At 42.8% G+C, this 27,809-nt stretch overlaps 1 protein-coding gene across 1 annotated transcript; it reads left to right on the top strand.

The window, feature by feature from the left end:
- The first annotated feature begins 7,921 nt into the window (after positions 1-7,921).
- siah1 (siah E3 ubiquitin protein ligase 1) lies at positions 7,922-27,646 on the top strand. The gene is made up of 5 exons (XM_088996968.1): positions 7,922-8,005; positions 14,713-14,769; positions 23,245-23,426; positions 23,981-24,277; positions 26,057-27,646. Exons 2-5 carry the CDS (start codon positions 14,760-14,762, stop codon positions 26,426-26,428), a joined length of 861 nt encoding a protein of 286 aa, XP_088853094.1. The 5' UTR covers positions 7,922-8,005; positions 14,713-14,759; the 3' UTR covers positions 26,429-27,646.
- The last annotated feature ends 163 nt before the right edge of the window (positions 27,647-27,809 follow it).

Genomic DNA, 27,809 nt, shown 5'->3' on the forward strand with positions numbered 1-27,809 from the left:
GTCAACCAGTGCAGGTCGTCCCCCGCCTACTCCACGAAGACAGCTGAGATAGGCCGCAGTATACCCTGTGACCTTAGTAAGGATAAAGTGGATCAGCTAATGGATGGATGATTTCTTTTGTTCGTGATTGGCTGGATTTTCAGGCAGTGTAAATACAAAAATGGAGAATGGGAATTTCAATTATAAGTGCGTTACAGCAGCGATGGCCACTTGGTGGATGTCCAGGGTTTTAGTATAATTACTGCAATACACGTGCAAGTACAGTGGGGCCTCGTTTTACGAACACCTTGCCTTACGAATTTTTCGGTTTACGAACGTTAAATTTATGAAAATTAAGCCTTGGCATAAGCACTACTTTTCGGGATAGACATGGAGCGCCGCCCCACCACGGCTGGCGGAGTAATTTTTGGCGGAAGAACACCAAAGCACATGACCGAACAGCGCCCTAGCCGGCCTACCTTTCCACACCCCCTTTATCTGAATGCACACGTCGATCATCTTCAACGATACTTTTGCTGTTATGGGACCGAAAAAGACCCCACCACAGGCTCGTGTTCAGCCGAAGAAGACACAAAACAAAAGTCGATGAGAAGAAGGAGATCATTGAGAAACACGAATGAGGTGTGCTTTTGTCTGATTTAGTGGCCCGGTACCGATATGCTAAGTCCACCATTGCAACCATCCTTCGCAACAAAGCATTACACAAAGGCTTTATTGACTCGATGCTTTCACGTGACTAATGACACCGAACTATCCTTTAGGGATTATTGGAAGGACCATTTCAATGTGTATCATTGTGTTCAGCTGATAGAAAAGGCTTGGCATGATGTTACCCTTCGATCCTTGAGAGCAGCATGGAAGAATTTGTATGCATGCATCCTTGAGAGGGACTTTGAAGGATTTGATCCTCATGACTGTTATTTTGGATGACATTGTTTCCATTGGACAGAACATGGGACTCGAAGTGGATGCAGATGACATCGAGGAGCTTGTTGCTGACCATAATGAGGTCCTCAACACAGAGGATTTGATTTGTCTTCAAGAGGATAAGCAGAAGCAAGCCATTCAGGAGTTGTCATCTGAGGGCGAGGAGGAGGAGATGGTTGCAGCATCAAGTGAGGGCATTGATGTCACTAAGTGGAATGATGTGCAGGCTTTTATTGAACAGTTCCATCCAGAAAAGACTGGCTATGAGAATCATCAACATGATGAATGATAATGTGATGCCTCAGTTTCGTAAGACCTTACAAGTCAGAAAGCAACAGGTGTCAATTAAGAGCCATCAACGATCATCGCAAATGTAAATAAAGTGACTATTATACAGTGCAGTGTATTTCTTTCATTACAATACAATAGCACATTTATGATACATAGAATAAGGTATGTTGTGTGTAGTTTTAAAGGACAACCGACGTCACTTTTTTGTTTTTTAACTGACATCAGCAAAAACGTTTTGTAGCATCTAAAATACCCAAAACACGCAGGATGATATTTTTATTCAAATGCTAAACACCAATAAAAATGACTTAAAGTGTCCAAAATCTGCAAAAAATTGAGCTGCGAATTGGGCATTTTCAGAAAGTCCCGCCCCCAGTTTGTGACGTCACGCCAAGACGTCTTGCATTGCTGGTGAATCAAAACAATGGCTTCAGATTCTGAGAATATGCTTTCTTGTTACACATCCAGTTATGAATATGATTCAAATAGTCCTGAAGAGGAAAGCATACATGTTTGCAATCAATTAAAGAACGTATTTCGTGCCTTTTTGAGACAACATTGGGGGGAAATGTCTCACCCAAAAAAGAGGCACAAAATTGCGACCTCCTGTGGCCACCTCCGTTTCCACAGGCTGATAAATTCCTTAAATAGAGCTTGGACGCCCTCTTCTGGCGGCTTTTGGGTGCAATACGAGGTTGTCAGACCAAACAAGTACAGCAAAATACATTGACGTGATGGAAGGACTGCTACAATGTGTCTTTTTTCGGTCAGAGGCGTTCCTTTAGTGACGTCACGTACAGACTCGTCACCAACTCAAAAACAAGACTTCCTGAATATTCAGCGCAAGTCTTAAAACATAGATTATAGTAAAACGTGAAATATGCGGTGGAATCTTATTAAAATACGCTCAGTAGAGGTCATTTGAAGCCATTTTACAAATTATGGATACAACCTGTCCGGAGACGTCGGTTGTCCTTTAAGGCTTATTTAGTTGAAAATTATATTTTATGGAGACCTGGGCACGGATTATTCTCATTTTAATGGTTTTCTATGGGAAATTATTTTTTGGGATACACAATTTTCGCCTTACACACTCTGTCTGGGAATCAATTAAGTTCGTAAGCCAAGACCCCACTGTTGCTGCACCTGGAGAATGCAGGGAGCACGGTGAGGATCACGTTCTTCGATTTCTCCAGTGCCTTCAACACCATCCGGCCAAATCTACTGGGGGACAAACTGCGGCATGCCGGAGTCGACCACCACCTCACATTCTGGATTACAGATTACCTCACAAACAGGCCACAATACGTAAAGAACTGTGAGTGGGACGGGCTTCTCTGCAGCACCGGATCGCCGCAGGGGACAGTCCTGGCTCCATTCCTGTTCACTCTCTACACCTCGGACTTCAACTACAACACCCCAACCTGCCACCTTCAGAAGTTCTCTGACGACTCAGCTATTGTCGGCTTCATTACAGAGGGAGACGATCGGGAGTACAGGGGACTGACAAAGGAATTTGTGGACTGGTGCCAGCAGAATCACCTCCAGATCAACATCAGGAAAACCAAGGAGCTGGTAGTGGATTTCTGCAGGAAACAATCATCACCAGCACCGTTGAACATCCAGGATTCGGACATTGAGAGGGTGACCTCCTACAAGTACCTGGGTGTTACTCTCAACAATAAACTGGACTGGACTACAAACACGGATGCCCTAATCAAAAAGGGACACAGTCGCCTCTTCCTACTCAGGAAACTGAGGTCTTTTGGAGTTCAGGGGTCACTCCTAACGACTTTCTATGATTCTGTGGTGGCTTCAGCCTTCCACGATGGAATTGTCTGCTGGTCAGGCAGCATCACCACAGAAAGACTGAAGACAGAAAGAAAAGACTGGAGCGCCTTGTCAAGAAGGCCAGTTCTGTCCTGGGCTGCTCGCTGGTCTCTCTGGAGGAGGTGGACAAGAGACGGACGCTAGCTAAACTAAAAGCTATGATGGACAGCCTGTGGCGTCACACGTGTGTATGATTTTGAAGTGCGCCTTTCAACCCTTTCATGTCTTTCAATTCCTTGATCTCCTTGATGTGCGTCTCACCCTGACGCATAGCACACGCTTGAAAATTGTATAAAAGGAGCTGTCGCGGGACAGAGATTGGGCAGAATCATCTCAGAGTCATCTCTGACTCACAGCCTCAAAGAGACACAGCTCGCAGAGACCTGCTCAGCATCGCACGGGGTCTCACAGCGCGACTTGCTCGACTCCACGCCGCAATCAAGCTCTGCGCATCACCTGCCTGGGAGATCTGACAACGAACCTACTTACAAATAAAGAGAAGCATCAAACTCTTTATGCCCCTCCCGCCCACCCTGACAGCACTGGGTAGCTCCTTCAGCCAGAGACTATTACACCCGCGCTGCAAGAAGGAGAGGTACCGCCGTTCGTTCCTACCGACTGCTGTCAGGCTTTCTCAATGATCACAAAAAAAACAAACTAAACCCTTGTAAATATGGGTTGATGCAATATATCAATATGCCTTTCTTGATACTTGCACTATGTCCAGTTTTTTTTATGAAACGGTTTTGCACAGTATACAGTTGACATATTTATTTTGTTATGCGTAGAATATCTTGTTTTTCTATCCTTTCACCCCCCACACCCCATCCCCTTTCAAATTGCTGCTGTGGACTGCAAATTTCCCCATTGTGGGACGAATAAAGGTTTTCTGATTTTTTTCTGATCAATGCCATTTTTTGCTGTTTTGTTTGTATTTTTTCTTCTTTTGCTACTTTTACATTTTCTTTGGGCCAAAGGTTGAACAGAAAAAAAACATTCTATTGTGAAGTGTGGTCACATCGTCACAAAATCCAAAATCCAACCTCAGCAATTTGCCACCTATTTTGAACTGAATGAATGTGTTTGTTTTATAAACCTTATAGTTATGGTAAAACGGGTAGTGTAACCCACCACTGTAGAAGAAATGCAATTTAGATGTAGACTATTCTCAAGCTTTGGGGGGCAGCAACGGCGTGGTAAGCAGAAAATGAACTCTTGGGAAGGAGCACAACAGATGGAAACATTTGGCATGTACTGCACGTTTTGTTCGACATATTGTAAATGGGCAAGTTTTGACAACATTTGAAACTTTGAATACAATCCATTCCATTGTTTTAGGTTGGAATACAACTTTTGCAATTGGAAATGATGCGATTTCAAACATATGTTTCAAGTAAAAGTAATTTTTTAATAGCTTGTATAAAAATAGTTGAGGTTTGCCCAGTGACGTGCAGTGAGGTTCATGGCTGGTGAGGCACTGACGTCATCACAGTCAGATTTACAAACATAAACTCTCCAGAGTAGCGTATTCACCATTTGATTGGCAACAGTTAACGTATTTTGTTTAAAATGTCATGTCAGCATTCTTTATATGCTGCATACAAACTGTAACATAAAAAAATAAAATAAAAATTTGTTATTATTGTGTTACCTTTACTTATAAATGAAGTCCATGCGCCGTTCCTTCTGAAGAAGGGCATCTATTCCTTCTTTGGAGAAGCCTTCCTTATCTTTCTTCAGTTTTAAAATGCGCTCTATTTCTTTCAATTTATATATATATATATATATATATATATATATATATATATATATATATATATATATATATATATATATATATATATATATATATATATATATATATCAATATCAATTTACGGGCAACAAAAGCAAACATGAGCGTTGAACTGAGAAACAGGTTTGCTTAACTCTCATCTGACCAGGAAGCTTTGGTGGATCACAGCACCAATAAAAGGTATGAAAGCCGTGGCGGGTGCCCCATTCCGTTACCAAGTCCGTCAATTCCACAGTTTCTCAACATTCCCGCCAGCCTTAAGAGAGTCATAGTTACTCCTGCCGTTTACCCGCGCTTCGTTGAATTTCTTCACTTTGACATTCAGAGCACTGGGCAGAAATCACATCGCGTCAACACCCGCCTCGGGCCTTCGCGATGCTTTGTTTTAATTAAACAGTTGGATTCCCCCGGTCCGCACCAGTTCTAAGCCAATATTATCTAAATGGCTGCTCGTATTTTTTAGTTACGTCGAGTGCCGTAGTGAAGGATTCGCACCTTTTAGGTGACGATTCACGATTAAACAGTATTTTATTTTGGGGAAATTACTCTAATGACAGAATGTTGCTGTGCCGGTGACTGTTTGTGTTTGGGAGCCTTTTACTGAGCGAGTTGCTTGTTCTGTAGCCACAGAGGGACATAAGTCTTCTTGTGCCGGTCCCAAGCCCGGAAAAATACAGAGGGTTGTGTCAGGAAGGGCATCCGACGTAAAAGCTTGGCCAAACCAAACATGCGGATCAAACCTCTAAAGATGGAGGATATTGATTTGCTCTGGCGACCCCGTCAAGGGAAAAGCCGAAAGGAAAAGAAGAAAGTGGATCTTCTCACCTGTTGAGACCGGCTACTTGCTCACAAACACTGATATTATGCGACAAAGCCTCATTTGAGGTCAAATGCTGTGTATGTAGCAGAAAGCACACAAACGACGTACTTTCTGATACAGTGAGACCTCAACTTACAAACTTAATTGGTTCCCAGACAGAGTGTGTAAGGCGAAAAGTGTGTATCTCAAAAAAAAAATCAATAGGAAACCATTAAAATGGGAATAATCCGTTCCCGGGTTTCCATAAAATATACTTTTCAACTAAGTAAGCCTTAAAACTACACACAACATACCTTATTCTATGTATAATAAATGTGCAATTGTATTGTAATGAAAGAAATACACTGCATTGTATCATAAAGTCACTTTATTTACATTTGTGATGGTCATTTATGGCTTGATGGAATGGCGTTGGAGGTTGAAGGTCAAAGGGAATTGCTGTTTGGAAAGAGAGGCGCATTACATGACGACTGTAATTAAAGAAATAAACTGTGCTGTAAAATAAAGTTTTCTTTACCTTTTTGATGGTCGTTGATGGCTTATGGAAGGAGAGTCACCTTCCATAAGGACTGTTGGTAACTTAACCTCTGGTGCTGTTCGGTCGTGTGCTTCCGCCGAAGATCACTCCGCCAGCCGTGGTGGGTGTGTATTATGAAAATAGTGCTTATTATAAGGTTTAATTTTCATAAATTTGACGTTTGTTTGAAGTAATTATAAGTGCCTTGCATGCTGGGTCCGAGAGGACAGTAATTTCATCTGTGCTGTATGTCATGCAGATTAGCATATTTGACAATAAAGCTGACTTTGACTTTGACTTTGTAAGACAAAAAGTTTGTAAGTTGAGGTCTCACTGTACTTGTGAAAAAGTCTCACTCAGCTACTGAGCATTCGATTGTCAGATTGTTAAAATTTACACAGGCGCATCTGATGAGGTCAAAGAATAGTCAGAGCTACTGAAGGAGAACTTTATAATAATAATACATTTCATTTATAAGCACATTTAAAAACTCTCAAGGTCACTTCACAGTCACACGATACATTTTTCTGTGGGTGAGCAGCAGCAGCCACATGCACCTTCTATTTAAAAAAATGCAATCTCAGAATCCAGACTGAGCGGGCCACTTCTTACAGTCCGGAAAAGGTACGACCCCTTCAACCGAATTATGCCACTGTAAAAAAATGGCCCATTGGCATTTGTGCTTCGGTAAATGTTATTGACACTTTTTGAAGGGAAACATCATCTTTTCCAACGCAAACTGATTTATTTTAATAAACTGGGTAAAGACCATGTTGGTTTGCACTAACAGATAATACGAGATTCAGCCTCGGCTGTGAAGGATCAACAAGTAGTCAATGAAACTCGATCACTCACGCCCCCATTAGACCTAATAAGCCCCAACTACATGGGCCACATCCAATGATGGATTCAACCCAAATTTTGGAGTCGTCTTCACACTGCCAAACACCACCACTGTACTCATCCCTGGTCTATCGCCCCCAAACGATGACTCAGCTCTAACTGCACAAATTCTATATTCTATTGTCAAGGAATGACTCCCTCCCAGATTTCACCGATGAGATGAACAAGCTTGTCCGTATTTTAATTCAACTTGCACCACTTCTATCTTCCACGTTCTCACCTTTGTTTTGTCATCACCATTAGACCACACCCAGCCCAAGAATCATCAAACAGCCATCGACCAAACGTTCGACAGCCACCTACCTGCCAATCTCCCTCTTTGCTTGTGAAGAACATTCACTCGATTAAATCACCTATAAACAATTTAATTACTATGACAGACAGACTTTGATATCATTGATCAAAAAACTAACAGATTTGCTTCACCATTTGAAACCATCAACTACCAGTCTTGACTCATTACATTCTTACTTTTTGAAAACTATTGTGAAAACTATTCACACCGAGTTAGAGAAAATAATCAATGGATGAAAATTGATCATGCCTGTTTTACTGCATTGTTCTATATTTTCATGTATCCTGCTCTTTGCCCTTTTCATTTAATCTTGTTTTATACTAATTTCTGTATCTGTACCAAATCAATTCGCCTCACTTTCCCGTTTAAAGCGCAGGATGAGAGCTTGCGGGTCGAAGCCGAGTAACGGCGCGCTCCCGAGTCAAACTTCACGAACCGTGCGCGAGCCCGGGTGGCTGCTCGTTGCTACAATTGACGCCTGGCGCCTCGGCTCTGCTTCACGAGAATTTGCGAATGTGTGCCCCTGCTGCTTACAAAGGAAAGACGGACCACGCCGAGTCACTGTCAGAGTTCTCTCCGCATGTACGCCGTTATACCTGCGCTGAAGTCAAGGATATTGCTTCCGAGGTAAGATGGGTCGTGCCATTAATGGCGAGAGGACATTTGCAACGAGTGTGCTGTGGTCAAAACAACAGCGTTAGCTTCACTTCCATTAGCTCGGATGGCTAACATTAGCTAGCCGTGTTGCTAACTGCGTGTGTTTCACTTGTAAAATAATAATTTTAATTGTCGCCTTCAGACGAACTCGTTACTCATCTGAAGTGGACACGCTTTCGTTTGTTTGTTTGGTCTTAGGCTCGCTAAGATAACAATTCGTCGATTTCGTGATCGTACATGCTAAGGCTGCTGTTCTCCGTCACGACAAGGCCTGGTGGTGTGTGTGTGTGTGTGTGTGTGTGTGTGTGTGTGTGTGTGTGTGTGTGTGTGTGTGTGTGTGTGTGTGTGTGTGTGTGTGTGTGTGTGTGTGTGTGTGTGTGTGTGTGTATATGCGCGCGCGCCTGCGTGCGTGTGTGCGTGTGCATTTTCCTCGAAAAGCACGATTTTTTTCGTTGACTCCATTTGGCTCAACGTAAACCTATGTGAGTGTTTGAGTTTATTCGGAGAGGAAAAGATGAAGAGCGACTTGGTGGTGGTTGTCCGTGAGTGACTTGGCTTCAAGCGGAGGATTGAATGTCAGCATTGAGCATAAAATGTAATTGAAACGTGGAACATTATCTTGCCTCTTCAATCGGGAACTGTAAGTCGACCTGGTGGTAACGTGTAATGAACTAGGACGGACAGGTACATTCTCGGCTGCAGTTTGTCATTAAGCGTCTGTGCTTATGGGGATTAATGCTCCTATCTAAGATAAGCTTTATTTGGCCTGTCGTCGACATTAGGGCAACAAACTGTTCTCCAGGCTGTAGTTGGAACTCACATTCATGCTTATATGTCGATGAAAATAGCTGAAGTAAAAATAATGAAATTTGTCATCATTTTCATTTAAGTCCGGAAAGACACGATGGCTTTCTTCATTGGGCTCACGAATAACGAAGTGATCAGCTGAGTAGCCTGCTGCCATAACAACATTCATTAAGTGAAGCATCAACAGTGGTGCTCGAACAATGCTTGAAGTGTGGTTTTTGTATGTGTATATAAGTGGAAGCACCACATGGTACAAAAATCACCTGAACAAAGATTTGTTACAGTTAATAGTCCTGCAGTGGCAATATATGTGATATACATGTCACCTGTGCAATTTCTACTAATGAAGGCAACACAAGGTTGCTAATAATTTAGCCAGTTTTTCTTTTTGCATCGTTTAACTGACAGACATTTTCAGACTCGTCTTCATACTAATGATTGGGGCAGAATAAGCTTGTGTGTAGCACAGGTTCCATTTCTGGATTCTTAAAACAGGCCTGAGGATTTTACTGTATTGATCGTTTCCATTAGCATGTCGTTTTTGTGGGATCATTTTTATGGTACCGAAAAATCATTTACAAATGTGATCGAATCACTCCTGTTTGATCAGCATGATTTCACTGTGTGTGCGCGTGCGCACGCACGCGCGCGTGTGTGTGTGTGTCTTTGCGGTGTTGTAAGTTTTTTTCCTTCCAATCTAGTTGCATAGTTGTGTTTTGTTTTGGCAGGGTGGGGGTTCAGAAGATATAATGTTATGTGCACATGTGGGTTTCTCTTTTAGATTGCACATGGAAAGGAGTGAGATGACAGCAGGAAAAAAAACACAGAAAGGTATATTATTAACATTTAAGAATGGGAATGCCAGTCACATTCAAATCATCCGAAGAGCGGCGTATCACTCACATGTAATGTACATACAAAACACGAAAGACAGATTTGAGAGGAGCACGATTCCAAGGTATTGAAGTTGGTCATTCGATTTCAAGGTGAATCACTATGAAAATTTTACAATTTGACTCATAGAGTACTAAAACCACAGGAACATTTTATTTACCATTGTGATGGTCGTTGATGTAGTGTCCTCTTGATATCCGAGTGAAGTTGCCATGCTTTCTCGGCGATAATAATCTCACTCACACGGTCCCCTGCTCGCTGCTTTTTGTTAATCCAAATCAACACAAATTTTTCAACCTCTTCTATTGCCTGAGACCGTTGCTGAGACAACACAGAAACACCCTTAGCCACATGTGGCAATGGTCGATTTAGTGTACTGGTACGGGGATGCTAAGTCACACAAATCACACCTCGTTTGTGTTTTTCAATGATCTCCTTCTTCTGCTCGACCGTAATTTCCTTTTGTGTCCTCTTCGTCTTAACACTAGCCTTTGGTGGGGTCTTTTTCGGTCCCATAATAGCAAAAGTACTCCACTCAATAGCAAACCACGTCTGCACTCAAAGGGGGTGTGGGAAGCTAGCCCGCCAGGCACCGTGGCACTGTGTGGTTTGGTTCGTCTGCCGAAAACTACTTCGTATGCCAAGATTATATTCTCGCAAATTTAATGTTCGTAAAGTGAAAAGTTCGTAAGCTAAAGCGTTCGTAAGCTGAGGTATCACTGTATAAGGTGCGCCGGACTAAGGCACACCTTCAATGAATGAAAAAGGTTTTCCAAATATAATACATAAATATATAGAAGTTTTCCAAAGATAAGGCAATAACATTATAAGGTGCTTCGGTAGAGGCTGTGTTAACGCATAACTTCGTCTACAGGGGGAAATGGAGTCGGTGGCCGCTGACAGTAGTTGCGAGACCTGTTGTGGCTCAATATTATTTCACATATAAGGTGCACCTGCATATAAGGCACAGGGTCATCTTTTGAAAAAAAATGAAGGCTTTTGCGTGCGCCTTATACACGGAAAATACCTTACATGTAAAAAATGTTTTGGCTCAAAGTATTCTTGTAACCCCCGACATGTCAAACAATCTATTCCAACAGTATGTTTCAAACTAAGACACTAGGTTGGTTGCGTAGAATGAAAAGCAACCTCGCCTGCCTCTGTGCACTACAGCACACAACTGCCTTAAAGCTTTGAAAAATAAATATAAAAAAGAAAATACCCAGCACGATCAGCTCATCAGCAACCTCTGTAGAAGCCTAAAATAATCATAATCAATTGAATCAGGTGAGTTTGAGTAGGGAAAGATCTTAAGCGGACACAATGCTTAGTTTGAATACGCTCAACAATTATGACTCGAAAACTGGGTAAAGGTGTCCTGATCCAGTCATTTGATTGCGTTTGTTGAAATTTGTCCAGGGCAAATCATTCTATGCATAATGGTATTTCTCTCTGCTTTATAGCAGATGACAATATTCTGAAGTGCATAACAGCGACTTCAAGCTTTTGCGGGCAACCTCACCTGAGTTGTCAGTGAGCTATCACATACACAAGTGAGCAAGGGAAACTTATCGCACATGTGTAGGGAAAACACGGCGATCGTGTTTCACAGTAAGTGTGTGAAACCAAAGAGTCTCCGCGAAGACGATATGAGGAGAAATGTTTTACGTTCAAAACAGTAACCCAATTGTACAGCCGTGTAGGACTTTGTGCAAATGTGGTTCGGTCAATTGTGAATGAAAGATGTGCATGTGCAGCTGATGCCCATGTGTCCACTTGGGACTCAGATGTCCCAACACAGCCTATTTAATGACCTATTGATGGCCGGCATTGTTCTCATTCTTCTCCATTCATCCATTTATCTTCTCTTTAAATAGGATAAAGCTCATGGCTGAACATGTCTTGATGAAACCTGATTGTTGCCGCTTTGCTTTGATCATGTGTGCATGATTTGTGTCAACTGCGACATCTCATAAGTTTATGCTGATTAAACATCACTTCAGCATCTAAATGGCCAACAAAGGGTGGCGTCCAAGTTACAACCCTGATGCAAAGGCGATGGACATTCAACCACGTTTTTTTTTTATGTGCGTTGAAGCAGTGGTTCCCAACCTTTATTTCATGCCAAACGGTAATATGCCTCTCATGGACTGGTCCGGGAGCTGCATGGCTACTTAGGAGCTAGTAAACCACTAATGGTGGATCCGCTGCCTATGCAAACTCCTCTAGGCATTATCATGCTTTCCAAATCATTGATGAAGTTCTACTTGTTGAAATGAGTCAACAGGGTTGTTGTGTTGTCTGTTTTTGATGGCCTACCTTGCACAACAATTTCAATGACTCCATTGAAGTGTGAAGTAAACTGAAAGGTACTTGCGGTGAACTTCAATGTCAAGCCTTTTCAATGTGAACCAGAGTGCAGTCAATGACACGAGGAAGAGGCTAGCGATGAAACTATCATGTAGATGTAATGTTTACCTCCAAAGTTGTGGTCCATGATTCGGTCATTCATGTCTCGAGTGTGGGTGTGAGTGTGGATGCATAGGTCTCAAGTGGTGAACATTGTACACTTAAAAATGTCAGCTTCTTGACTGGCATTTAGCGTTGAATGATTCCTCCGTTGCGACGCCGGTGACCCGGGGGTTGTCCGTAATATGGAGCTACTGAAGAGGAAGCACTTTTCTCCCTACACCTCCTGCCATTCACATCTTTTGGACTTGGTTTTCACTTGTGGGCGTTTAGACTCCTTGTTAGAAAATATGCATTTTGTTTTCACCCTCGTTTTCAGCCAGACACGTGAGTGAGCTCTCATCGGCTGAGGGCAATGAAAGGCCTTGGATGCGTCTGGCGTCTGGGCTGAAATGATGAGAGCACAGCTGCGGGTCTTTAGGTAGATCGGACTCTTCGAACCACTGTTTCTTAAAAGTGAAGTCATAAAAAAGTCTTCATATTTACTATACAGTCTCACATGACATTTAAATTAACTTTGCATTTGTGGAATTTCTTTTTTGAGACGTGTTCTCTTTGGGGTTCCTTTTAAATGTATGGCTACATGTGTGTTTCCAAATGTCAAACTCTGTGACTAGCAGATGCTTCATGCTGTCGCGGCTTGGAATTGAAGCGAATTTAGGTGGGACAGGAGATGTAAGAAAATCTGTCTTCGTCAATGGTTGCTACAGCTTTGTTTGCTTTCAACATTTAGCTTGTAGCAGAAGTGCACATTTCACCATGATGTCCCTGATCCACTGGTGAAAAGGATGCTTTAATCCTCTCTCATTTAGAACTGCTTCATACAATAAAGAGGGTGCAGAAAGTGCTGAGGACTGAATGAATGTGTCTTTGTGTTGTCATATTTTTTTCGTTTGTGTTGTATCACATTATTGTTACTTAGTTTTTTTTGTTTGATTCCTTTGTTTTCTACTTATTTCCTCTCCCTTCCATAACTTTGTTTCTGTGAAATGCAAATTTCTCCACTGCACAGGCTAACCCTATCCAAAGTTTTGTATCAGATACAAGCTTTTTTTTTTTTTTTTTTAATAACGTGATTGCTTTTTTTCCACAGTTTGGTTGATCATGTGATTTATATTTAGGATGCAACTTGTATGTATTAAAAAAGCTGCAGAGGCACCCAAAATCCTCAACAGTGTTGACATTTTTTTCTGGTTGGAGTATGCTTTGTTGCAATCCCGCTGGTGGCCAGAAGGTGGTGGCAATGCAGTAAAAGCACTCATTAACCCCCAAAAGAAAGTAGAAGAAGTTGTCGTAATCCCGCATTACCATAGAATGTAATATGTGAAATAGGCAGCCTGTGTTTGAGTTATATACATCTATAGTGCCTGATGCAGTGATATTTAATTTTCATTTGTTGGAGCACTCTGAAAAACCGACCAACACATTTGAACAATGCTCGGAGATTCGGTACGGCCGCAATTAAGCAGTGTGTGCTCCAAATGGGTCGCCCTGTCGAGTGTCCAAACTTCAGTGTTCTCTGCCTTGCAATTAACAAAAAAAGTCACTTGTTTTTTAGTCCTTAAATAGGCTGTACCTACATTTGCGCGGGAATAAGTTTGGAGGACTATGCTGTCTTTAGAAGCTGGAGGCCATGTGTTCAGGCTGTTTGCAATAAGCAGCACATTGTGAAAAGAAAGTGGCCTACGGTGTCAGAGGGGGTATGGTTGAGCTCGCAGACAGACAAGTTTGAAATCTGAGCCTTTATAGATTCAGTCGGGCAGAGGGAGTGGCGGTTTGGGGGCGGCAGAGGGAAAGATTCAGAGAGAATGTCCACGGTGGCAACAGAATTAACGGTTAGGCCAACATCACAACGACCTGAGTAGGTGCATGAAGAAAAGAGCACTGAGTGCGGATGGAGATTTTCATTTGGCGAGTGTAGTGAAGGGGGGGGGGGGGGGGGGATGTTGTGAGTGAGTCAATGTGAGCACACGTTGTTAGTGCTGACATTGGACACTGTCCACACCCCAAAGTGACATCCACTGCACTCTAGGAGTGGGAGACTTGGGGAATTTCCCTCCTCATTCTCTTACCAACTACCTTTTTCCCTCAGTGGAACACCAAATGGCCAATGCTGTGTTTTGCAGCAGCCCTTCTGCAAAATTGTGTATAACTGCTGTTATGTTTTGATTTGACACATACGAGTGTCAGTCATTTGTCGTTACTCATGTGGCATTGCTTGGGTTGAACAGACTTAATATTAAGAATGATTTGAAGCAAAAAGCAGTCTGTACATTATTTGCAGTCGGGCGATAATCTGATTGAAGGTTTTGGGTGTATTTTTTGCAATATAGGTGATTTTATATCAGTGGATCTCAATGTGGGATTGATGGAACCCCGTGGGCATGTACGTGCCTGTGTGTGGATATATTGTACGCTATCACAAATTTGTCCGTTTGTCATCGACCAATTTATTGTGTTAAGTTGATCAATACACAATTTCTTCATGTTTTTTTCTTTCTTTACAGAGCCCTTTACATTTCAAGAGAAGACGAAAGCCTAATTTGCAACTCTTATGGACGAAGGTGAGTTTTTTTTCCCACAGCTTTTTTATTGAGCGCATTTAATACACAAGGTAAGTTGGTGTGTTTCAACGTATAAACTTTAAAAGTGTTGCATTTACAAACAAAAGAATTCAAAACATTGAAGTGGCTTTGACTCTCAACTTGACTTTCCTTTAAAAATGGGTCATTTCTAACACAGAACCCTGCAATAGAGTTATCAATTGCTAGTTGAGTCTTGTTAGCACAGCAAAACAGACCAAACCAGAAAGGCAGATTTATTACAAGACTGCATACTGTTACTGGTTGATTTGGGACCAGGGGGAAATCTATTTGAGATGACAGACATAAATTTCATTTTAAGGAAGTCAGAGACGAAGAGCCACATTTTTTACGATGTTACTGCAAAGAGCCACATCATAAAAATGGGCACACATGAACACCCCATCGCCCCAACCCTCACACATGCAGACCTCTGCTCAGCCAGATTTATTATAAATATCAAATTTTAAATACAAATTAGATATCAGAAATTGACTCATAGAGTACTAAAACCACATGAGCATTTCCAACAAAGAACACTGTCTTACACACACAAACTCAGTTCAACCAAGTCCACAAACAAAAATATAATAATTTACAATAGCGTGCATGTTGCTTAGTGGGACTTCTGGCATTCCTTGTCTTGAACCATCCTCATTAAATCTCTCTTGCATTCTGTTGTTGCCACTCGAAGCAATTCTTTTACACGAGTGTCAGTCAGAACGGATCGATGCTTTGATTTCACATGTTTCAGGGTAGAAAACACAGACTTGCAGACCTATGTTGACCCAAACATTGACAGTATTTTAAGCGCAGTCAGGTTGACATTGGAGTATTTTTCCATTGGCACACTTTTCCATTACCCAATGGTCTGTTCCCTTAAAGGACAACCGACGTCACGTTTTTGTTTCCTAAGTGACATCAGAAAAACGTTTTATAGCATCTAAAATACCCAAAACACGCAGTATGATATTTTTATTCAAATGCAAAACACCAATAAAAATGACTTAGTGTCCAAAATATACAAAAAATTGAGCTGCGAATTGGGCATTTTCAGGAAGTCCCGCCCCCAGTTCGTGACGTCACGCCAAGACGTCTTGCATTGCTGGAGAATAAAAACAATGGCTTCAGATTCGGATGATATGCTTTCTTGTTACACATCCAGTTTATGAATATGATTCAAATAGTTCTGAAGAGGAAAGCATACATGTTTGCCATCGATTAAAGAAGTCCTTCCGTGTCATTTTGAGGCATCTGGACTGCAATGTAACGTCCCACAAAAGAGGCAGAAAAATGGCGACCAGCTCCTGTGAGGAATGAATCAGCCCGTTTCCACAGGTTGATACATTCCTTGCATGGAGCTTGGACTCCCTCTGCTGGCGGCTTTTGGATGTAACACAAGGGTTTCAAAAAAACTGTACAGCAAAATACATTGATGTCATGGAAAGACGCTACAATGCGTCTTTTTTACGGTTAGGAGGCGGTCCTTTTCTGACGTCACGTGAGGACTCGTCACCAACTCAAAAACAAGACTTCCTGAATGTTCAGCGCGAGTCTTAAAACGTAAAATATAGCTATATGCGGTGGAATCTTATTAAAATACGCCCAGTAGAAGTCATTTGAAGCCATTTTACAAATTATGGACACAACTTGTCCGGAGACATTGGTTGTCCTTTAAGTCATTTTTATTGGTGTTTTTCATTTGACTAAAATAACATACTGCGTGTTTTGGGTATTTTAGATGCTATAAAACGTTTTTCTGATGTCAGTTAGAAAACAAAAAGTGATGTCGGTTGTCCTTTAAATCTTAATAAAAGGAGTTTGAGGACAAGAAGGTAAGCCCGATGGAGCAAACCATCTCACCCGGGTTCTTGGGTCCCTTCCCGGCTCCACCGCCCCCCAAATGTGTTCCCAGCCATCACTTGAATTGTCCAAACTTCGTGTCATAACTTTGCTGCTGTGAAATATAAATTTCTCCACTGCGAGACTAATAAAGGCAAATCCAATTCAAATTCTCACCGGAAAATGTTGCTCTGCTATGCCATGTTTTTCCATGCTCCTTTTCACACTTCTCCCCTCCACTACTATATCTCACACAGCACTTCATACAATGTACCCTTTTTAGACCCCTTTTTTTCCTCACCATATAAGGGCATTAACTGTATGTTACAGAGCTGAGCACTTTGGTTCTCTAATGGCACAGACGCAAATTCTTTCTGTAGTACCCAGTATAAAAATATTCCTTTTGGGGCTAGGTTTAGTTATCAAATGAAAGAGCAGAAAATTGCCCCTGAAAGAGAATTGAAAAGCAACCTATCCACCTCCCCATCAAACATAATTTTCTACTAAATAAGCCCTAAAACGGCACAAAATATACCTTATTTTTATCTATAATAAATGTGCTATTGTATTGTAATTAAAGAAATAAACTGTACTGTATAATAAAGTTGTTTTATTTACCTTTGTGATGGTCGTTGATGGCTTGATGGAATGGGGTGGAGGGAGGAAGGGAGTTACTGTTTGGAAGGAGAGTCACCCTCCATAAGGACTGTCCTCTGCTCGCTGCTTTTCATTAATCCAAATCAACAGAAGTTTTTCAACCTCTTCTATTGCCAGACCGTTGCTTAGAAAACACAGAAACACCCTTAGCCACACATAGCAATGGTCGACTTAGCCTACTGGTACTGGGACGCTAAGTCACACAAATGCACACCTTGTCCGTGTTTTTCGATGATCTCCTTCTTCTGCTTTTGTGTCCTCTTTGGCTTAACACTAGCCTGTGGTGGGGTCTTTTTTGGTCCCAAAAAAAGCAAAAGTATCCTTGATAACAAACCACGTATGCACTCAAGGAAAGGGGTGATTAAAACTAGTCCGCCAGCCGCCGTGGCGCTGTTCGACCGTGTCTTTTGGTGTTCTTCGGCTGAAAACTAGTCCGCCAGCCACCGTGGCACTCCTTGTGGTTTGGTTCCTTTGCAGAAAACTAGTTTGTATGCCAAGATTATATTCTCGCGAATTTAATGATTGTAAACCTAAATGTTCGTAAACTGAGGTCTCACTGTAGTTGCATCCCTTTGATTTTGAGCCAGCATGGTTTCAATTCCAGTTCAAAACTATTTTTGATTTTGAAAAACTTATCTGATTGTGGTGTCAAAAACATTAACATATTTTAAATCGGCTTGTTTAAAGTCCAATGTGCGGCCATTAATTTTGAGCAGCTCGCAGCACAGACTAAAACAAAATTTGACATAAGTTCATCTTTCATTTCCTTGTTTTCAACCAGTCATCATTCAATCGGGCCACCGGTTACCCCCAAATTCAGAACAACCTTTGTGTAAAAATGAATGATAGCTTCACAAATGGCATGTTTTACAGTCCCGACAAATTGGTTTGTTGTTAAATAAGCAATTTTAAAACAGTCCTTTTATCCTTTCATTTTTTTCCCTATTTTTCCCCCCCAGCTTTGTGGTTCTATCAACATCTGCTGCAGTGGGGATCATCGATAGAACCACCAAGCTGCTCACTCTTGTCATGACACCGTTGTACAATCTAATCCATTTATTAGAGGTGTGTCCCCTCATTTTATTTGGACAAATGTTTGATCGGCGCCAAGTGTAGCTGCGAGGTGCGTGCATGTTCATTCATCAAAGTGACACTATAATAGACTTCTCTATTCGGTGTAATTAATTGACTAGCCATTGATCACAGAGATCTAACCAATCAGACTTTTGAAATTGCTCTTGTCTAGTGTAAATGTGCTCAAATGAATACCCTGAATAATCTGTTCAAAGATGTATTCAGTATATGTAATGCATCACTGTTCCTCTTTTATATGGTCATAATGTTGTCTTCAAAATGGATTAGGCAACTGAGTCATTGCCCACATGGACCTGCCTTGACTGGTTACATCGTTTTTGGCACGACCCTCACCTCACACTATCTCAGTGTCCCGTGTTAATTTAGTCACACAGCTCTGGCTTCTGTCGCCGCTGGTATGCTCGCTAGCGAAAAAACGCTATTAATAGTCACCAAGGAATTATCCCCATCGCAGCAGATGTGCGTATAAACGGGCGAACATGATGTAGAAGCATTAATCTTGCAAATACAGATGTTGGGACCAACCCGGAAGTTAAAAAAAAACAAAGCTACACATACACACGTACACGTACGTAAAACTAATAAAAGTAATTGGAGCACTTTTGTCAATATTCTGCCCTTTTTCTTGGGGGGGGGCTCCCAATTCTGTCGTATGTATTGCAAGTGCATCTTCTCTGCCAGCAGTTGCCATGATTGTCGTTTCCATACTGGCGCTTGTAATGACCCTTAAAGGACAACCGACGTCTGCGGACAAATTGTGTCCATAATTTGTAAAATGGCTTCAAATGACTTCTACTGAGCGTATTTTACAAAGATTCTACCGCATATAGCTATATTTTACGTTTTAAGACTCGCGCTGAATATTCCGGAAGTCTTGTTTTTGAGTTGATGACAAGTCCTCACCCTACGTCACTGAAGGAACGCCCCTCAGCGAGAAAGGACATACCTTGCATCACCCCAATGCATTTTGCAATACTTTGTTTTGTCTGAAAACTTCGTGTTGATCCGTGTTGATGGCGAAATTAGAAGGAAAACATATATAATGCGATGGTGAATTCTTGTGTGTGGCACCGACCATCTATTTGATATTCACTGACAAAAATTGTAAGTAATTAATCAGCCCGTTTCCACGGAGCTTTGTCGCCCTCTTCTGCCTCTTTTCGGTGCTACATTTCCCCCCCAGATGACACACATTCGGTGCTACATTTCCCCCCTCAAAATGACACGGAATAAATTCTTTAATCGATTGCAAACATGTATGCTTTCCTCTTCAGAACTATTTGAATCATATTCGTAACTGGATGTGTAACAAGAAAGCATATTCTCCTAATCTGAAGCCATTGTTTTGATTCTCGAGCAAGGCAAGGCAAGACAAGTCTTGTCTTGCCGTGACACCACGAACATGGGAGCGGGACCTTCTGAAACTAGCCACTTCCGGTTTCAAATTGAAGTACTTTTTAGACACTTTAAGTCATTTTTATTGGTGTTTTGCATTTGACTAAAAATATCATACTGCATGTTTTGGGTATTTTAGATGCTATAAAACGTTTTTCTGATGTCAGTTAGGAAACAAAAAAGTGACGTTGGTTGTCCTTTAAGATGTGCATTGCCATTCAATAGGAGAAGAACAGTTTGGGGCTTTACTGCATGAAAAAAAAACATTTAAATAACTTAAAAAAACATGAACATGAAAAAGAAAACATTTAAATAACTTAGCTGCTGTGAAAAGTAAATTTCTCCACTCTGAGACTAATACAGTGGGACCTTGGCTTACGAACTTAATTGGACAGACAGAGTGTGTAAGGCGAAAAGTGTGTATCCCGAAAATTAATTTCCCATAGGAAACTATTAAAATGACAATAATCCGTTCCCAGGTCCCCATAAAACATAATTTTCTACTTTCTAATTTTCTAAGCCTTAAAACGACACAAAATATACCTTATTTTATGTATAATGAATGTGCTATAGTATTATGATTAAAGATATACACTGTACTGTACAATAAAGTCATTTTATTTACCTTTGTGATGGTCGTTAATGGCTTGATGGAGTGGAGTGTCCGGTTTCCTCAGCATTAAACACTTGATGAGGAACATAGGCTTCTTTCACCATCTTGAGGTGATCCTTTGTAGGTGCTTTCTCTGTGATAATTGTATCTAGTGGGCGGCCCGGTAGTCGAGTGGTTAGCACACTGTCTTCACAGAGCAGAGGTCGCCGGTTCGCGTCCCGGTCCGGCCTCCCTGTGTGGAGTTTGCATGTTCTCCCCGGACCCGCGTGGGTTTTCTCCGGGTCCTCCGGTTTCCTCCCACACTCCAAAAACATGCATGGCAGGCAGATTGACCACTCCAAATTGTCCCTAGGTGTGAGTGTGAGAGTGACTGTTGTATGTCTTTGTGTGCCCTGCGATTGGCTGGCAATCAATTCAGGGTGTCCCCCGCCTCGTGCCCAAAGACAGCTGAGATAGGCTCCAGCAACCCCCGCGACCCTAATGAGGAATAAGCGGTACAGAAAATGAGATGAGATGAGAATTGTATCTAGTTCATCAATTGTGATCTGTTTAGCTGGGTTAATAGCTTTTTGTATCAAGTGTACAGATGACCTGTGCCGGTTATTTGTGGAGCCTGATTGATGGGATATTTAGCTTTTCAGTCTACACTCTGCTTTTGAACTATCAAAGTTGAAATGGGTCCAAATTTCACTGTTTTCTATCAATTTTCTCATCATTTTCCTTGTTTTCCCCCTTTATTTTTTAGTTTCAAGCTCTGTCCTCTCCCTTTCGTGTCTGTGTGTTTTCTCTCTCTCTCTCTCTCTCTCTCTCTCTCTGTCTGCCTGTCTCTTTAATGTTTAACCCCCCCATCCCCCACTGCTGCGTTCTTGACCAATCACGTGGCTTTAACCGACAATAGGGAATAGAGGGCAAAAAAAAGTCCGGTGCCATTTCCTTGTTTGGAGAACGGGCTCATTCACGAACGACACATCACTCATTGTGGCAACTCCGTGTGTATCTCGAAAAATAGATCGTATGCCAAGGTAAAATTTTCATAAATGTAACGTTCATAAACCGAACAGTTCGTAAGCCAAGGGGTTCTTAAACCGAGGTCCCACTGTAAAGGTAAATCCAATCCAATTAAGTGTATTAAGTGATATTAAATATTGCATTGTTCTCAACATTGCAATAATCACTTACAGTGAGACCTCAACTTACGAACTTAATTGGTTCACAGACAGAGTGTGTAAGGCGAAAAGTGTGTATCTCAAAAAAAAAAAAATCCTATAGGAAACCATTAAAATGGGAATAATCCGTTCCCGGGTTTCCATAAAATATACTTTTCAACTAAATAAGCCGGCGGAGAGAACGGCACTTTTCCCCCATGGCCTAAAAAGAGGCTGTTAACTTCACAAGTTCTTGATGGTCAATTTAATCAGTGAAGGTCATCACACTCCTCCACTTTTCCTCTTTCTCATTCTTGTCTTTTTTTCCCCTCATCTTCCTGTTTAAAAAATGGATTGTTGTGATTAGCATTACAAGTTGACTAATGAGCCCAATAGTGGTCAGTAGCTCTGCTGCTGCTATATGGATTTTCATGTTATCGAGCCATAATTTTACTTTTCGGTGTTCACTTGCCACGCATTATCGTCTGTTTGACCCTTTGCAATTGGATCTGTATTGTCAGAGTGTGGGCATGGCTCAGTTTTGCAGGGTCGTTGTTGTAATTGTCTCTTTGGGTAATTGGCCATTTCCCCCTCTTTTCTGTCTTCGCGAGTTCTATACCAGGGGTCGGGAACCTTTTTGACTAAGAGAGCCATAAAAGTAAAATATTTAGAAATGTTTTTCAGTGAGAGCCACACACACACACACACACGTGCACGCATACACGCGCGCGCACACACATGCTACCACGCACGCATGCGCGGCCACTTTTCAACAAAATGTCAGAATCTATTATTTAAAATAACTTTGTGATAGTACTCACCATTAACATGAATGGTTTTCCGTTCCTCATAAAAATCCAGCCAAACGATCAGAATGAAATTCAACTTGCCGGGTCCATAGGCAAAGTTACTGCTATCTAGCCTGCACACGGCTCATAAGCTTCCACACTTGCTATCTGCAATATACTTCTCGCACAAGTATATTGATGCTAACATTAACATGGGGCTTGTTAAACTGTCACTGGCATTCGACTGTTTCATCGATGGTATTGTTTCATTGCAAATTAGAGTCAGAACCTTTTCTCTCCTCCGGTGCTGAAGTGTACCCGTCAGGCTCATTTAAAGGGCCGTTTACCTGTTTCAACATGACGGCCAGTATCATCCAATCAAAATTGCGCTTTCCGCCAACCTAGGTCAGTGTCATCCAATCAAAATTGCGCTTTCCACCAACTGCATCCCCAACAGGAAATGAACATCGAATAAACAAGAATATGTATTTCGTTTTATCGGTGAGCCATATGCAATCATCAAAAGAGCATATATGGCTCGCGAGCCATAGGTTCCCGACCACTGTTCTATACATTTAATCCAAGCGTTAATCATAGCACTTTGCACTTCTTTGCTTTCAGAACAGAGCATGGGTTTTTAGGAAGAGCTTGATTCTGAAGTGCAAATGGTCATATTTCATAGCTCATCCCACGTTTGCTCTAAAATTGGTGAAAACCACAAGTTGATGCACTCGGCTGTAACAAATGAAACGAGGTGAGATGACATCATGGCATTCTCTATGCATTCAAGGCAAAGACATAAAAATTGCCATCGTTTTGCTGTTTTCATTTTGACTTTAGACGTTAACGTCATCATCAAAACTCAGCCTGCATTAATACCCCCGCACCTCCTCCCCCTTGTTTGTTTTTCCTCCCAAATCAGAAATGAGTCGCCAGACTGCCACCGCGCTGCCCACAGGAACGTCCAAGTGCCCCGCCTCCCAGCGCGTGCCCACCCTGTCGGGGACCACCGCCTCCAACAGTGACCTGGCCAGCCTGTTTGAGTGCCCAGTGTGCTTCGACTATGTCCTGCCCCCCATCCTTCAGTGCCAGTCGGGACACCTGGTATGGAATCTGTCATATAGACAAATTGCAGAGGGTGCCATAAATTGCACATGCATTACAAACAATATTTTGCTCCTGGTTCAAAACGGCTGCTTTCACAACGACGTCTGGGGAGTTTGTTATCAAGGCCTTTAAATCCGAATGAAATCTGGTCAGCGAAATGGAAAGCTGCTGCTTCAACAGACTGTCTGTCACTGAAGGTTTGAGGACTCACTGAAATCCAACCATACTTCCCGTTAGCCTGTCAGGCGGCTGGGAAAGCAAAAAATCCTGCCATGTGAAATGAGCTGTTGCAGGCAAGAGAATTAAACATTTGTCTCTTCACGATCCAAAATGTTGCAAAAAGCAGAGCAAAGTACAGTTTGATGGCCAGATCCCGTCAAGACGTTTTCATTAGTGGGCTGGCAAATCCTTATTGGATGGAGCTTCCAAATGGCAGGATTGCTCTGAAGATAGGACCTTGGCAGCAATCGACTGTGTCCGTCCGGTCTTTGTGTTCCAAGTCTTCTCGCCTCCAAAGTCATTTTGTGTGCGCGTCTCCCCACCATTCTCAGGTATGCTCCAATTGTCGGCCCAAACTCACCTGCTGCCCCACCTGTCGAGGACCGCTGGGCTCCATCAGAAATCTAGCTATGGAGAAGGTGGCCAACTCGGTGCTGTTCCCGTGCAAATACGCCTCGTCGGGCTGCGAAGTCACGCTGCCGCACACCGACAAGACGGAGCACGAGGAGCTGTGCGAGTTCCGGCCGTACTCGTGCCCGTGTCCCGGCGCCTCCTGCAAGTGGCAGGGCTCCCTGGATGCCGTCATGCCTCACTTGATGCACCAGCACAAGTCCATCACCACACTGCAGGTCGGCCTTCGCCTCGCCGTTGAACAGATTGTCCACACGGGGGCGCATTTGTCAACGTTTTCATGTCATCTTTTCAGAATCATCAAAGTAGAGGCTGCTTCACTATATTGTTTTGTCTTTTTCATTCAAAAATTAACAGTGGGATTTTTTATTCCATATTTTGTTTTGCATTGGACTGTATTTTTCAATCGTCACTCCTGCTGATACGCTCTGCTTACACTAACGTTGCTTCCACCAGAGATCAATGCGGTCAGGGTTGCTAATTTTGGTCGCTACACCCCTGCTTACCTTGTAGTGACTATTTTCCCCAAAGTGAGGCATACGTTTAATTCCCTCTTTGAAAAAGACATTGCGGCGCAACATCTTCGGATGACGTTGCCAACTCCGAGCTTGAGAACCCCCCCCCTAAAAACTCACATTAACACACTGAAAAAAAAAGGTGATTTTTCTTCCCTCCAGATGGCGTTCCGGTAACTGAGAATACATGAAAATCAGAGCCCTGCATCTTTCCACCAGAAATGTGCAATGAATTGTCATGCTAAAGTCCATTACGGCTGGTTCTGGAACCAACAAACCTGGACAGCTACTGTACAAAGGGGGCATTTTGAGGGGGGGACTGTTTCCTGTCTGTTCCAGCTGGAGTCCATTGGTTCCGGATCTTTTAAATTGTGGTGCCTCTGTACGGCAATACGTATGTTTTGACTCAAAGGGGTGTTTTTACAAGAGGAACCATTTATTTTCGAGTGTGTGTGCATGTGGGTGTGGGTGTAGCTCCACACATCCTGAACTGGTTGCCAGCCGCTTCCAAAGCCGAGATTGAAATCCCAGTTTGATACCGCGGCCCGACTGCTTAAAACCCAAATGCTTATTTCCAGCCGTTACCCCAATGCCGCAGTCAGAATCGAACCTCGCCCCCTTGCACCGTGAGACGAATGTGCTGACCGGTTGAACACTGTGCCGCTATCTATCAATCTTTATCTATCGATCCCGAAGGGAAAGTTATGGATTGCGAATGGTCTAAATATGTTCACAAAAGTGAGAGTCAAGGGTGGTGGCCACTGTAGTAAAACTCATTCACAAATTTATTGGGGAATTGAAAATATGACAGATCACCATTCCCGAATTTGTTTGGGTTTTGTTTTTTCATGCTTGGGTGCCGATAAAGCCATGGCCTCTGTCGATGTTTTTATTTTCCACAAGGGGGCAGCATTTGTCTTTTTTCCCGATGTTAGCACTTTGTTCCAGCTTCAGAGTCAAAGTCAGCTTTATTGTCAAATATGCTAATATGCATGACATACAGCACAGATGAAATGACTGTCCTCTCGGAGCCAGCGTGCAAGGCACTTATACTAACTTTGACAAACATAATAAACACAAAAATGCCAATTTGCCAGGAGATGAGCCGCTGCATGTTCACCCGCGCTTCTGCTGTTGTTCAAGCGCTATAATAACCAATATTTATGTATTGCAATGTATTTTGTACAGCCGCCCCCATTTCAAGCTCAGATAACTCCAGACCCATACCATTTAGGAATTAACTTTTTTTTTCTCCTGAAAGAAGAGAGGCGAAGGTTTACTAACGCTGCATGAAATATTTATGTAGTCATAAAACTCAATATTCTGTTGGTCCTGGAATTCGAGTGACAATGACAAAAACCCTGGCACTGGAGTGGACACATTTTTGCACATCGTCTGGCAGTGAATGAGTTAATGTAGAGCAATTATTCTTGTCTGATCTTCAGAGTTGAAGTGAGTGAGCGTCTCCGCTGTCTTTTCCAGGGCGAGGACATTGTGTTTTTGGCCACGGACATCAACCTCCCCGGTGCCGTGGACTGGGTGATGATGCAGTCGTGCTTCGGCTTCCATTTCATGCTGGTGCTGGAGAAGCAAGAGAAATACGACGGCCACCAGCAATTCTTTGCCATCGTGCAGCTCATTGGGACTCGCAAGCAAGCGGAGAACTTTGCGTATCGGCTGGAGCTCAACGGCCACCGGCGCCGCCTGACCTGGGAGGCCACGCCGCGCTCCATCCACGAGGGCATCGCCACCGCCATCATGAACAGCGACTGTCTGGTCTTCGACACGTCCATCGCGCAGCTCTTTGCAGAGAACGGCAACTTAGGCATCAACGTGACCATCTCCATGTGCTAAGAACTCACCGATAAGCCAAAGGGGGCGGGAGGGTCGGGGTCTAGTGACTGGAGTGTCGACCGGTCAACCATCCGGCAGGCATTCGGATCGGGTCCAAACAAGTCGGCTCGGTCTCCGTCGGACTATTTCAAGACGCTATGGATGTGGAATGGGACTGTCTTGTCAGGCAGCCACGAGGAAACCGAGGCGGGTGGATGAACATGAGCGTTTGGAGGATGTGGAGGTCGCCGCCGCAGCCTTAACACGCAAAACAAACCCACGTGTGAGCTTCACGTCCGCGGTTACTCGTCAAGACGTTAATTGTCAGTGTCTTCGCCGTTGTTGTTTTCGTGTCCGCTTGCGCAGTCACTCACCTCCATCACATGCACATCATGTGTGATCCACACTAGGAACGGACCACCCCACCCCACTCCAACCCTCAGCGCCCCATCTTCTGAACTGACAGCTGTGGTTTTACAGCTGCCTGCGTAACCTCGGACAAGACAGCCAAATGTGTCGTCAGCCGATGCGCCACCAAGTTATGCAGCTCCGGGTTCTGTCGAGGACACCCAAGCCCCGCAATTTGGGACAAACTCCAATCCTCCCTCCCGCCCATACGGATTCCTGACAACTGTGCAACGGACACTTGTTTCATCACCTGAGTTGATTTTTTTTTTTGTTTTGTTTTTTTAATTGATGTTCCAACACGCTGCCCTCTCAGCCACGTGAAAACTCTCACCCCCCCCCCCCCACCCCCCGCCAAAAATTATCGTAACGGTTTGTGTGAGCGACCGAGGGAAAAAAATTGTCAGTCGTGTTTCTTTTGTAAAATGCGAGGGGTGGGCTGAATTCACAGCATTTATGTTCTTTGGGGGACGCTTTGATCCAATTGGCCAGCTTATCTGCACCACCTCTTTTCCTCAGTGACAAGGATGCTCCTGACATGGAGCTGATCCTTCTTCTTTGTGAGGTTGCTTTCCAAAAACAACGATTGATGGTCAAACTTGTGGCAAGGCGATGTCTTTGTAGGTTCAAACAAGTCTCTTCCGCCTGGTGGGATTGTTTTCTCCTGTCATCTGTTTGTCTGTAAGTCTTCTTTCCTCTTTTTGTTTTTGTTAATAAACGTGAGCATTTTCCTCATGTGGAGTTGCCGTCATCTTGCTGCTCTCCATCAACTGGACTCTCCCTTTACCGTTTCTGTTTGTTTTAAAATGTCATGAAATAAATTTATCTTTTTCATACCAGGTCTCTCTCTGCTTTGTAATGTATTTATTTTTTAGCATGTGGTTAGCATGTCCAGACGTTATGAAATTTGAATGGCCATTCTCAGCAGTTTTCATATTCTCTCTTGTCCTGGGGCACCGCCTTGCTCCTGCATTCCAATAAAAACGTGCCAGATACC

Source organism: Hippocampus bargibanti, linkage group LG05 (genome assembly GCF_051943395.1).
Source record: "Hippocampus bargibanti isolate YZ-2025 linkage group LG05, ASM5194339v1, whole genome shotgun sequence".
Lineage (NCBI taxonomy): Eukaryota > Metazoa > Chordata > Actinopteri > Syngnathiformes > Syngnathidae > Hippocampus > Hippocampus bargibanti.

Excerpts from the sequence above, each read along its gene's own strand:
- siah1 (XM_088996968.1), top strand. Across the intron at positions 23,427-23,980 it reads AGTGCCAGTCGGGACACCTG|GTATGCTCCAATTGTCGGCC; the intron begins GTATGGAATCTG and ends CACCATTCTCAG. Across the intron at positions 24,278-26,056 it reads AGTCCATCACCACACTGCAG|GGCGAGGACATTGTGTTTTT; the intron begins GTCGGCCTTCGC and ends TGTCTTTTCCAG.